A 13,940-nucleotide genomic window follows, 5' to 3' on the forward strand; every position below is an offset into this window, starting at 1 on the left:
ACACTGCCATGTTAAAAAGAAAAAAAGAATACTTAAAAAAAAAAAACAACAAAAAAACAACCAAAAACAAGCAAACAAAACCCAAAAACATCCTGCCAATAAATGGATGTCAGGGATACAAGAAGGAATGCTGTAACATCCCTCAAGTATGGATCTGAATCCTTATTAAACAAACATGAGAATGCTGAAAAATTATTTTAAGTGAGAGACTTATCTTACTGAGGTGAATAGAAATCCTGTTAGACTATTTAAAAGGAATAGGATTTTGGTTTGCATGATCATGTAATGAGAGTGTCAGAATTCACACACACAGAAGGACAGAGTTAATGCTCAACATGGAATTAACATTGGCATTTCATGACATGTTGAAGGATTTGCTGCGTAACCTTAGCATTCTCCAAATGCTGCCTTCCAACCAGAATTGCCTGGGGCATTGTAAAATTGAATAGTGGCAGGGAGAAAATATTCCTTGCTGCAGCTCCATTTGCCTGACTGTTTCTGAAACGTTTTTATCTCACAGCCCTTAAAATCTGGAAGAAGGTTCCTCTTTCTTGGATGTGCAGTTAGACTGGCACCCTGCAAAGCATCTTGAATGTAAGGTAGTGGAGGACTGACCTCCCCAGGAGCAGAGTGCTCTGCAGAACACGAGGGAGAGTCTGGTTGCTGCTTGCACTTCACTTGATGACAGAAGTGAGTTATGCCTGCTCTTTGCTTGCCGTAGCTTCATCACCAAGGGGAGAGTGAAAAAAAAAGAAAAAGAACAACCTTCCTATCCAAATCTCAGTCCTCTCAGTCCCTGCCTGCCTGGAAAGGATTTGAAACAAGAACAGCAATATTTTTAAGGGAAGAAGAGGGGGAGGAAGGAAACTGCTGCTCACTTCAGAGTGGTTCTATACATAATATGTTAACATACAGAAAAAAAATCACTTCTTCACCTTTTTGCCACCCTGCGTGGGAATGCAGCTTCGGTCATGATTGCACCTCAGAAACTGCACAGTTAAAATCCTCTCCAGTGAGAAGGTTAGGAACTTGGCACATCTTATCTTACAAGATGCTCAGCAAGGGCTCTGCTTCCAGGAAGATGGGCTTCCTTTAGCAAGTGCAAATTTTTATCTGCTTTTCCTACAAAATGAATTGCTGCTACAAATGTGAGTTCCTGAGCCAACAATTCTTACTGCTGATACAAAAGCAGCCTGGGTACAGATTGTTTCAGAAAAAAAGGCTGGCTTTTCAGAAGATATCTGCTTATGAATGCTATGAAACCTATAAAGGACAGGAAAGTGCAGACTGAGAAGCTAAAAATAACTGCACACATGCAAATATCATGTACTCTATTGCTACCACAGCATCTTTGGCCATAATATAGCAATTGAATGAATATGAGAATTGCTATGGATCAAAACCAGTCTTTAGTCAAGTATTTAAAGACACTTCTTTTCCAGGAGAGAAATTCTACTTTGCAAGCCATGCTTCCTTTTTTATCAGAGGCCACAATGCCCAATATGCTATTTTCCAAAGACAAGAGAAGCTCCAAGCTAAGACCAAATTTGCCTAAAAGACAAAACTCACAAAGCCAAGCAGAGCTGCATGGCATCAGAATGGAAACTGTCAAATAACTTAAAACTTAACAAAAACCTTCAGATCTGCTGTAATAAGAAATATTTCTAATTCCAGCGTATCTTTCTTACAGCTCAACTGTGAAAATCACCAGCCCCAGTTCAGAAAAGCACCTAAACACAGACATAGCTGTGATCAGGAGAGCCATCCTCCATTTAACCTGATTATTCAGTTAGCAGGATTAAATTATAAGTGCTTAACTGTGCAAACACAAACATCAAAGTTTTTGTCTCAGTAGGAGAAATTAAGTAAGCTTAAATTCATTGTACTCATATATTTGAAGTTGTGGATTTCAGATTATTTCACTTCCTTTTCTGTAAGCATGCCATTTTGCCAAAAGCTCTCACTCCCTTGTTTTCTATGCCTTTGCAAAATATTTTAATGAGAAACTGTATTTACTGATTCTGTTATTACATAGAAAAATGGGACTTTCTTTCAAGAAGATGGTTACACATAAATACTATATAGAAACACAAGAGGGTTTTTTGTTTCCCTGGTTGTCTTTTTTCCTTCAGAATTGCTGAAGGAGGCATATTATTCACCAGCACAAGCTAAGGCCTGGATTCACAGCTGTGCTCAGTGTGCTCCATGTGTAGTGACAGGAACTCGAAAGGAGCCATTTGGGATCCACTGATGTGAGGGCTTCCTCTCTACTGGCCTGGTGCCCATCAGAGGAAGGTAAAGCCACAAGGCTCTTATATGCATGGAGGGCAGCAAGGCCCCCAAGGTGCCAATCTGCCAGCCAGTCAACGTCAAAGCAAAGTTGTAATGCAGACATGCCCTCATTTTTACTTGTCACACCCCCAGACATCCGATTCTTTCTCTCTTGCCTTCAGTAGTGAAGATATTTAAGCAGCAAATGACATAGAACCATACAATCATAGAATCACACAATCATAGAATCACAGAATCATAGTATCACAGAATCACAGAATCATAGAATAATTTGGGATTTGGAAGGAATGGTAAAGATCACCTAGTTCCAACCCCCCTGCCACAGGCAGGGAAACCTTCTAGACCAGGTTTCTCAAACACAACACAGAACTTCTATTTTTCTGGGTCTAGCTGTTAGCTCTCGTGAAAGAATATTCATCATTATGTTTCTCTATTCCTATGTAAAGAAGTATACATAATATTAGTAATAAAATATTTTCCTTGTATCAGGGGTGGCAAAATACTTTCATTACTGAACCCTTTAAAGAAGCATAGGTCATACGTAAAGCTCTGAAAGCAAGGGGAATCTGGAATGTAATTGTTTTGAAGTGCTGAATTTTCTTTTTCAAACTATGAAACCTTGTCCCATCCTGGCTTAAGTCAACCTTGCTGACAGAATCACAATTTTGAGGTTGCATCCTACAAACACATAAAAAAGCAAGCATCTGCACCCTCCAAAGTTTGTTTAAATCCCCTACCTTTCCTACATAGAGTGGGTCTGTACCCATGTATTCTTCCAGCACAAAGAATTGATTCCACACCCAGCTGCGTTTGGTTCTTGTCCTCCCTGATTGAAAGTAGGGCTTTGACCTGGACCTTGAGAACTCTGCTTGATTCATCCCAGAAAGACAGAGGAAAAGAGCTAGAATCTGCAGAAAATGGCAGAACTCCACTTTGCCAAACTTCATCTTTTTTTTTTTCCCTTGTGAAAGAAAAAACCTTGATGAGAATGGGCACAATTCCAGTTGTCTCAGTAGCTCTAGCCTCTGGCAGGGTGTCAGCTGGGAGTCCAGAGATAATAGTTTGTGAAGTGGTTGATTGGAAGAAGTCACCACTGCTGAATAGCCTTCACCAAAGAAATGGTGTAGTAGGTACCTATCCAGGAAAAAGACAAGAACTGTTGTCAGAACCTTTTTATTTACTTTTTTTTTCCCCCAAAATGCAAATTATTAGCAGCTTTCACATAATGCATCAAAAATGTTTATTTATGAATTTTCTTATCATCAACACAGTTGAGTTTACATAATAAGTGTCTGAGCATTTAGAGCATGTTCATTGGATAGCATTGCTACTGCTGATATATCTGTATTGGTAGCTATGAAGTTTTCTCATGACTGTTCTCTTAATACACCAGTTTCCACAGTACAGATGTTTTTTTTTTCACTTTAAAATAATCAAATCAAGTGTAGTTATTTACAGCTATTTTGTTTTGATTTTTCCTCTGTCTGTTACAGTCTGCTTTTACTGGCCATTACCATGATATAATTCCAAACTAGTTATAGGCAGAAAGTTATATTAACGGCAAGGACATATGGTAGCTAAACTCTCTTCCAGATAAGTGAAAAGTAAAATAAAGGAGTATAAGATGAATTGGAACATTCTGATTGATTCTTAGCCACTGGATACCAGATGTTATGATTTATCCTGATCTGAATCTGATCCACGAAAAACCCCACTCATTTTTACTACATTCCTAGAGAATGTATCAGGCACAGTAAGAAGCACGAAAGACTAATTTATATACTTTTACACAAATATGCTCAGAAAATCAGAGGACAATGCGATTTTGTGTTTTCAATGAAATGTTGATTTAATGACAAATGATTTGTCAGCACTAACACATAAAAATTTTATTTTTTGTGCATTTTTTTCAATTTTATTTCAAAATCTTGATCATTAAATAATTGGTAGAAACCACAAGAAAATAAAGATTTATTAAAAAAAAACCCAAAACTTTAATCAAGTGGGTTTTTTTCTGCCCTTTACAGTTGTGAGCCTTTCCTGGCCAAATAAAAATATATACTTACTATAATGTTTCTAAAACTACAAGTTTTGTCAATCAGAACCAAACATAGCCCTGTCTTTCAGGATATCACCCAGGTAAGCAATGCTCTCCCTAAAATAAGCATCCTCCTTGCCTGAATGAGTAATGAGGCAGTTGAGAAGTGTTTAAGAAGTGGCAAAAACAAGGTTAAAATGAGGATGAAATTAAAACAGATAACAAGGCATTCATTTGGAGGGAACCACTGCTACTTAGGAAGCAATGGAATAAAGAAGATTTCATCCTTTTTACATTTAATTAATCTAAAAAGGCTTGACATTAAATCACATACTCGTTAAATGCTCTAGGTACATCATCATTATAACCCTACCCACTGCTATTAAAACTGAGTGAAATGTGAACTTGGATTCCTATTTTCAGTATGTCAGGCTCTTTTAGCTGGAGAACACTTATGCATCGTGCTGCCAAAGGTACCTAGAAGGCAGAAACATGAAACAAATAAAAAGCTCTTCTGATTACAGACTGTATTTAAAGCCTTTTTATAGTAATCCCTTCTGTGGCACTGCCCTGCACCAGAAAGGCTTTACTTAGAGACTGGTGGGATAAACTAGAAACCCACTGAGCATGTTTGTTAAGCAGCAGCAATTTGAAAGCTTCTGTATGTGAAAATCCAGGGTCACCCTACAGCCAAAACAAAGAAAATAGACAATGTCTTACCTAAAGACCCTAATTTCCAAAATGTGATGCTATGGTTATAAAGGATGTCTCTCCAACATGGACCAAGGATATTTCCACAGTGGGATTAACATGCAGGTGTCATCCTCACTAGCAGAGCATAGTTTAAAATGGTTAATCCCAACAAGTCATAGCCCAGTTTTGATCTGGCCCTTTGAGTAAATCATGACCATATGCGATAGTAATTACTGAGAGGGTTGCCATTAGTGTTAAGAAGAGTAGCTGTGCTGCTTCTGTGCTATGTTCACTTCCTACCACACAGTTCAAATTAGAAAAGCATTGTTTGTAGTAGAGGCTGTTTGTGCACCCTTTACTTTCCTTCTCTGTGTCTAAGTTACATAGGGTTAAGGACATCTGATATTGATAAACTGTCAGTTTGTTTCAAAGATGCAGCAGATTGTTATTTAACAGATAAAAATACGAAATGGATTTTCTTCAGAAATGTCAGTAAAACATTTACAATATGTTGGTGTCTTTTCACTGAGCAGTTTGAAGTGACTTGCTCTTGCTCTGAACAGATATTTCAAACCTAGAATTGCTCTAACCTTTCTCTCAAGTAGTGTTCTCTTGTATCCTTTCTTTTACACCTGCAGGAAAGTATGAAAGCCACCATATGGAGTGCCATGGTCCCCAGACACACACCACGGCACAGAACTGAAAAATGCACCCAAAATACAAACTGAAAAACAGTCCATATGCTAGACAGCACAATCTGATAAAAAGCAGAATACTCACACCCCCTGAAAAAAAAAAAATGTTGTCATTTACTCACTCTCAAATACTTTCACCACATAGTTGCCAGAATTCTGATTGGTTTTATTCAGCTGTGGGGCAACACTTTCTGCTCTGGAACACTTTTTCCTCTCTTCCTTGCCTTTTACAGGATGTCTTCCTACTCCTCTTTAGAGCCCTTCTTTTTCATTTTTTATTTATAGCTCTTTCAGCACACTGTCTTTTGAGTGCGATACTTTCCAAAGCAAAATTAAAAGTGTCTGGTATTTAAAAATCTTTTCCTTTTGTGGAATAAATATTTGTTAAACTGCATTTTATTACCTTTCTAACTGATATAGATAAGCATTTTTATATGGAATTTTCAAGAAAATATATATCTAAATATATATACATGAATTTATATATTTGCATATATATATGCACATACATATATCTGTCCAAGTAGCACTTCAACATCACCAGTTCTATGAAGTCCATAAGCATGAAGTCCACAAGTCCACATAAGCAACTTCACAGCATTCATAAAACTAAAAACTAAAAGGTGCTGTTAGAATTTTTTCCTTGTCAAGGTATAACTTCAGTGTTTAGGGTTGCACTTGTAGCAGTGGGTATGACTAACACTGAAAGCAACAAAGGTAATGCAGTGCTCTGATTTCAGTGCCTTCTCCGTGATCTGCGTTTACAGGATTGAGTGTGAACTGAAGGCAAAATTGACCTGCAACCATTTTGTATTTTGTGTTTAAAGATGTTATTGTATAAAATGCATCACTTTCTGCATAAACGGGACTCAGAGTACACAGAACTGAGAAATATTTCTGCTTAATTGATGCCATTAATTACCCTAGGACATAAGTGCACCTTTACATCTTATTTCGGGATCTGCAAAATGCTGCTCCTCACTGCAAACAGGGCCAAAATACAATCACGCCTCCTCACTCACACTTTGCCTACATAATTTAGGCTTTAAAAATAAAATTCATTTGTCTGCTGGTATATTTAAGTCACCAGGTACTACTTTTCTTGTATAAGATTTTATCCTCTATTTATTTTACATATAATCCTGACAATCAGAAAAACGTGAAAAATATAAATTATAAAAGCTGGTGTGTAATTCAAAGAGTATGTTATGTGATCTGGACTGCGTGCATAGTATGTCTTAATAGAACAGTAACATACTATGTGAACAACTATTAGAATAAAAAAAAACAACAACCCAACAACTAATCAACCAACCAACCAAATCACTAAAACATAAAAAATATCCACTAAATATCTGTCATATTTGTGTTCCTAAACAGCTGGTTGATGTATAAAACATCAGGCTGAAGAATATACATTTGGAAAAATAATAACCTCCTTATGCAATATACACCATAAAACCTTCCTTTTCTTCCATCTGCTATATAGAAATTGAACTATATTTAAGCCACAGTCTAGTAGCAGAAGTGTTCTGGTGAACACTGCTAATCTGAAAAATGTTACTACTCTACTCTGCCAAAACAATCTGCTAGTGTCAAAAAGACACTATTATGCACTGTCTCTGAGGGGCAATCTTGATTTGTTGAAAACATTCAGATCATGAATAAGATCCTAAGCTTTAAGGAACAGTTCCCCTCATTGCAAGCAATTAAGGGTAATTTACACCCACTGAAAATCTCTCTGAATATTTTGCTTTGCTCCATAATTTCTAAAACAACGCATCATGACTAGTCCTTGCTGTTTGTGTATAGCGGTAAGCACGAGTAGATATGGACAAAACATCTTCAGTCTCACAGATATCCTCACAGAAGCCCCCCCAGGCCTGAGATTTTCCCAGCCTTGTACGGCAGTTTGCTGAAGATTCTTGAGATTTATGTTCACACCACCTAACCTTTGCAGCCAAAGTGCAAATTCCTGCAGACTTCCACTCACACATTGCTACCAGTATCATAGTGCCAGCTGCACCTATGAACCATTTCCCTGTCCACCCCTTCAAGGCAGATTTTGTACTTCAAGGTATATTGTCCTGAAGTCTCTCCAATGTGTAAAATCCTTCAGGAAGAAGTGGAAATCCAAACCCTTTTCCATTAGTAAACTCCACCAGTCTGGATTACATTTGTCTATTTTGAAATCTTGCTGTCAGCTCAGGGCATTCACTGAAGTTGTAACTGAAGAGTTTTCCACTGCTATTGCCTCTTCCCCCCTGCCCCACCACTGTTTTCCTCTCATAAATTGCTTAAATTTTTTATACCATTGCAAAATTTATTGTGAAAACCTGGACCTCACTGACCCTGAAAGTGCAGCCCAGACAACACCCGCTAGTAAATCCTGTTTTAGCTTGGTCAGTAGTGGACAGACACTGTGTTTGTTGGATTTTTTTCCCCTACTTTAGTCATTCAATAAAATAAGACCCTGCATTTTGAGGTAACTCTGAGGGTAACTGTTGCCACTGGATCTTGAAGCATGATCCCTTAAACACTGTATAATGAGTAGGTGAGCCTCCTGAGAGCTGAACTACCCTCACTGAAATATTTATGTTTTGACATTCAATTTTACAGTGCCCATTGGAAAGGGTGTCACCCTCTGTGGCAGAGAAAATTCCCTTTCGTTATAAGCCTGCACCTCATCTATGTCACGCATCCTAAATACCGTAGGAGACTCCTTCACATGCACAAGAACTCTGTGATGCTTGAAACAAAGGGTTTAGAGACAATAACATGTCTAATAATGGTGTCGACTGCAATGTCTGGTTATCCTGGAAAGCGAGGAAAAAAAAGGCAGAGAAGGAGGGTCCCTTTAGAGTAAGTGAGGTGGGGACCCTTCCATGAAATGAAGCTTTGCAATATGATGAAACCTATTAACTCCCTGTGTCAGATGACATTACAACTACAGACCATATCCTCCTGCTGCTAACTGGCCTAAATATGCACATGGGAGATCTGTAAATGTAGTGCACATCCTGCAGTCTGCATCTGGTTATCAAGCAAAAAACTATCACTGCTCCAAACATATGGCACTGTTACACTAAACTGGCTCCAATACCCTCTGATTCAGGTGAAAGGACCTGATGAGACAGCAGAAAAACACTAGGCATTCTTGAACACATGATATGGCTTCAAAAAACATGTGTAAAGAAAACCAGGCAACAGCTTTTGGTCTTTCATACTGCTCTGCAGCTGATCATAAGATTGTTAGAGTGCTAAGTTGTTTGGGGTTTTGGTAATTTTCTTTCTTCACCCAAGAAAAATTAACAAAATAAAGATTTTTTTCTTAATATCATTTTTCCATGACAAAGTGTTTTCTTGCTTTATCACCTTGCTGTGGAACATTTTATAGATCTGGAAAGGAATATGCTAATTTGATAAGTTATTGAAAAGAAAAGCCAGCAGTATTTGTATGTCTGTGACCAATCAAGTCAAATATTTAAATTTCTACAAGGTCAATTTCTTCAGCCTCATTTAAGCTGAGGAACTTCGCATAATACCTGGGGATGACTTTTTGCAGAACCATTGAATTCCCAGAGGAGGCACTCCTGCATTACTGCTTAGAGTTAAGCCTGGTTTGACACAAGAACTGAAATAACAATGATCTATTTTATGCACCTTTCCTCAGCTAGAGTTTGACTTTTATTGACATCAGAAAACACTACGCAGCAGTAGCATGAAAGCGTACATGTAAAAAAAAAAGTGCATGATAAACTAGACTGAATGGCTCAAGAAAGGCCTTCACTGACGAACCACAGAACACATCAGATACTGAAGCCAATACTCAAAATATATACAGAAGCTTACTAGCCAACCTGATACTAGAACTGACTCCCAGGCAGTACATTTAACAGCAAACCATTTGAACTTTCAAATATTTTCTATTTGCATTGCGCATTGGAGTTAATTTGTGAGTTGAATACTTTTGAGGAAAAGCTTAACCAGGTTTATAGCAGAGACTTTAATTTAGAGTAGAGCAATCTAAGGGTTTGCATTAATAATGATTTTCTTCAGTCAAGTCTCTGACTGTTGAAGAAACATAGAAAATTATGGACACAACATGCACACACACAGTTATACATTCTTCTCATCAGATAATTCACGGATAATATCCAGTTACACAAATCCTTTACAATTACCCTTTTAGATGAAAGACAGCAATGTTTTGCTATTAGATCAATAGCAAATAATCAAGAGTCTTTTGTTATTAAATCAGCAAAAGTAGATTTAAGAGAGTTGTGAGGCTGTCATCTGACTCTTAACACAATTCCAATGACCTAAATAAGCCTTTAATTACAGCAAGAACTCCTATTATAAGGGTGAAATATGCTCTGATTAAAATAGCAATCTTTAATGGCTTTTTGCAAGAAAATAGTCAACATTACTTATGCTTGTATCTTTATTAACATCAACTGATGCACACTTCTAACATGCAGTAGTAGCTCAGATTATTACCTTTGATATATCCCTATTATTCCAGGTAGTTTTTAATCTATATTAAGGGCTCAAACCCAAAATACTTCACATGCTTAATATCAAAAGTTGTCAGAGCCAGCTTTTAGCTCCTTTGCTCTTCTCACTTTGCTGTGGATTTTATCATAATTGTTTTTTAAATCTTACTTAGCCCCTCTTCTTGACCCTATAAAAGTGTGTCTAGATTAGATCCCCTGGTAGTTGCAGGCTGAAGAGCTAGAAAAGCATGCACAAGGACTTTAAACAGGATCTTACATTTGGTCCCTAGATAGCTCTTTTGGATTTGTTTAATGGGGTTTTTGTTCCTTTTTTTCCCCAAAAAAAATGATAACTCACCAGTCACATTGAACTAGTTCTAATGAGGCACAGTCATATTACTTCTGAACATCCTCACCTCACTTTTGCATCTTTAAAACTGTTATGATATCACTACGAGCAAATGAGCATCATTTTCCAACTGTTCTTTATCTCTTGACCTGTTGTATCTTGAGTAGTGATGCTCTAAGCAAACTAAATTTACTTATGCAACTTCATGCTATTGCCCATCTTGAATAGCTCTTCACCTAAGAATATGTAGACCTATCTTTTTCAGAAATGGGGTAAATATCCAGCTTTCACCAGTAAAAAATCCCTGCTAACTTTAAATTATGTGACAGAGGAACAATTAGTAAATGCAATACAGGTACAAAACTAAAATCATATATCACTGTCAAGAAGAGACTGCTTCAGAAACTGGCATTCTTCAGAGTTTGGCTGTAAATTTGCCCTGGAAAAGTGATTTATTTTCTGCAAAGTTGTACAATCACCTATGTTTTAGCTGAAAAATGGAAAGGCAGTATGTCTTGTTAGAGAGACCATGAAGTATATGCTGTCCTTTCAAGTCCCTGCTTTGACTTGAGAACTTATCTATCAGAACACAAAATTTTATCCTTGGAATGGAAAAAGATTAAAGTGTCAGCATTTCAGTTCCCAGAATCAGAATGTCTCACTAGTTTTCATCTCACGTCCCTCTCTAAATCCCCTGATTTGTCAGGGAAGATATCATCTGCAGAATCTTGGCTCACCTGAACTACCTCACCTTTTGAAATCACGAGTATAAAGGTTAAATCTCACCCAAAAAGGGATAATTTTTCTTTCATTTAGCATCTAGAAGTCTGAGGATCCAGGTCACAAACCACTTGCTACTGGTGCAAACAACGTATTGTAGGAAAGCAGGACATGCCTCTGTGTGGATACGTGGGTAGATGGGGGGACGGGGTGGAGGGGGAAGGGTCGGTGTCAAACAGCCAAGCACTGCAGATCTAGTCTTACCAGCTGAATACTAATCAAAGAAAAAAGCTCCCATCATTTCAACATTTGCAAACTCTAGAACACCCTTGACATAAAAGGGGCAAGCTCTGTGACATAAGTCAGGAAATTTCCTGTCCCCTGTAATCTTTTGCTCTGTAGCATCAGTTCCGGACTCTCAGGCGAAGCAACACAGGTGCTTTGGCTCCGCAGAAAGGACTGAGACAGTCGGGACCTAACGCTCCCTGTATTTTCCAGAAGTCTGTGGTCCTCCCTTCCCCCAACCTACTTCCCCGCTTGTGCCTGTGAGACTTCTCCGAAGAGTCGGAGAGATACTATTGTTCTTATTTTTCAGAAGGTGCACAGACGCCTATAGCATTGGCGCTCTTACTTCCCATGGTTCCCCCGCCACACCTGGTGCCGGTGCTCCGGCTTCTCCCCTCTCTCCTCCCCAGACATGCTGCACGGGCCGCTCCCGGGCGCGGGCACGGGGAAACTTGCGGCTGCGGCCGCGCCGCCACGCGGAGCCGTAGCCCCTTTGCCGAGCGGGAGCAGTGCCGGGGCAAGGCGGGGGAACTAAGCCGCGCAAAGCCCTCTCCTGCTCCCGGTCTCCCTCTGGCTACGTGAGAGGGAAAAGGGGTGAGGAAGGCACGGAAAGGCACAGGTGCAGCCGGCACTTACCTGCTCCCCCTCTCCCTCGGCTGCACAGCGCAGTGAGTATTTTAATCCCAAGGACCCACGGTGCATCCGCCGCGAAACGATGGCGGGATGCTCCCAGGCGGCGGCCAGGCTGCGGGCGGCCGGGCGCCTGCCTGGCATGGGGGCTGCGCCCCCCGCCCGCGCACTCGCCCGCACCCGCGGAGGTAGGACAGCCACCGCTCCGCTCCTCCTTCGCAACACAGAGCGGCACGGCACTGCACGGAGAGCTGCTGGGCACACGGTGGGAGAAGTGGGTGCCGGTGCCAAGCCCAGCTACGACTGGGTGCGGATCGTGGCTGCTGGAGGAGGAGGAAGAAGAGGGAGGGAAAGAGGAGGGAGGGAGGGAAGGAGGCAGAGGAGGTGGGGATGCTGCTCTGGGCAGGGGATATCACGGCTGGGCGGCCAGAGCGGGCTGCCAGTTCCGTCCGAGGGCGCGAGGAGGAGGTACCGGGACTATTTGTACCTCCCGAAAACCCAGCAGTGGCTATTGAGAAGGGATCCAGCAAACACGCAGCTTGCTCGACCCCACTCCTCACGCCGCTCCTCCTCCTCCTCCTTGACAGGATATACAGATGGAGTGCTTTGGATAAAAATCAGGAGCCGGGCTAGGGGGTGGGGCGGGAGCCAATGTATCTCTCGATTTGTGTTTGAAACGCGGAGCTCAAGGAGAGAGTTTAAGAAATTTTTTATTCCCTCTCCACCCCCCCTCCACACTTGTCCTAGAAGCCGCCTTGAGCTCTCGAGGCATGAAGACGAAGTCGCAAAACTAATTTGAACTTGAGGGGTCCCCAGTTTATAGTTCTGCCCTTTCAGTCTCCCCAGCCTACCCTGCTTCCACTTTGAAAATCTAAACCTCACCCCCCGACCCATTCGCCTGGCCGGCATGGGGAAGCTGGGGGCCGGGGTCAGCGGACAGGGTCGGGGTCCCCTCTCCTGCTCCTGGGGCAAGGCTCGGACTTGTCACCGAGGGGCTCAAGGGACCCAAAACCCGTCACCCCTGCTGCCTTCTGCCTCTCCAATGCTGCTGTCCCTCCTATCCGCCCCCTGTTTAAACCGGGATGGTGAGGGAAGAGGATAAAATTTAAAAAAAAAAATAATAAACCCCACCTTGGAACAAGTAAATCAGGTGTTTTCACAGAATGAACCGCAGGGAGAGGCGGCTGTGGCCGTGCTGAAGCTCAGCGGCCGGGTGGGAGGAGAAGGAGCAGTGTCACGCTGGGGCTGATGCCTGGCAGCGTCCACGCACAGCCCCGCAACCCCGGAGCTGCTTTGGGAAATGAATACCTGCTTTGTTTGGACTTGGTCCGGCTGGGAAAGCTGCAGCACAAACTTTCTGCCTCGTTTCAGCGCTGCTGAAGCCTTTTGGGTCTGCAGAATGAAACAGATCTACAAATGAAACATGATCACCCAGATGTCAGGACGCCTCCTGAAAAAAAAAAAAAAAAAAAAGAAAAATCAGGCAGAGGTTCCAAATGTTGGCGGAGCTGCTGAACTGACATTTTCCACGGGCAAAAATATTTTTAACACGTACTGTTTTTAGAACAATGGATCACACCAAGGGCAACTGTAAGGAATGAGCTTTGACCAATGTTTTCTGGTTTTTGAAAAGCATTCTCAACAGACTATGAACAAACTAGTAACATGCATTTATAATTAATGTTTATTCCTATACATCGTGCTGCAAAGCGTGGTGTCAACAGTAATTAATGTGAGGATAA

The 13,940-nt window shown here is 40.8% G+C and overlaps 1 protein-coding gene across 1 annotated transcript in view; it reads right to left on the minus strand.

Annotated features, from left to right (window-relative positions):
* Positions 1–12,351, minus strand: part of CDH7 (cadherin 7) — an 80,491-nt gene extending 68,140 nt beyond the window's left edge. Inside the window, exons 1-2 of the mRNA XM_057397401.1 lie at positions 12,205–12,351; positions 3,030–3,426 (exon numbers count right to left, since the gene is read on the minus strand). Of these exons, the coding sequence (XP_057253384.1) occupies positions 3,030–3,239 (210 nt within the window). The 5' untranslated portion in view covers positions 3,240–3,426; positions 12,205–12,351. The remainder of the gene's footprint in view (positions 1–3,029; positions 3,427–12,204) is intronic.
* Between the last annotated feature and the right edge of the window lie 1,589 nt (positions 12,352–13,940).

Source organism: Pezoporus wallicus, unplaced genomic scaffold (genome assembly GCF_028554395.1).
Source record: "Pezoporus wallicus isolate ANWC-B61680 ecotype Strahan unplaced genomic scaffold, APGP_CSIRO_Pwel_v1 contig_227, whole genome shotgun sequence".
Lineage (NCBI taxonomy): Eukaryota > Metazoa > Chordata > Aves > Psittaciformes > Psittacidae > Pezoporus > Pezoporus wallicus.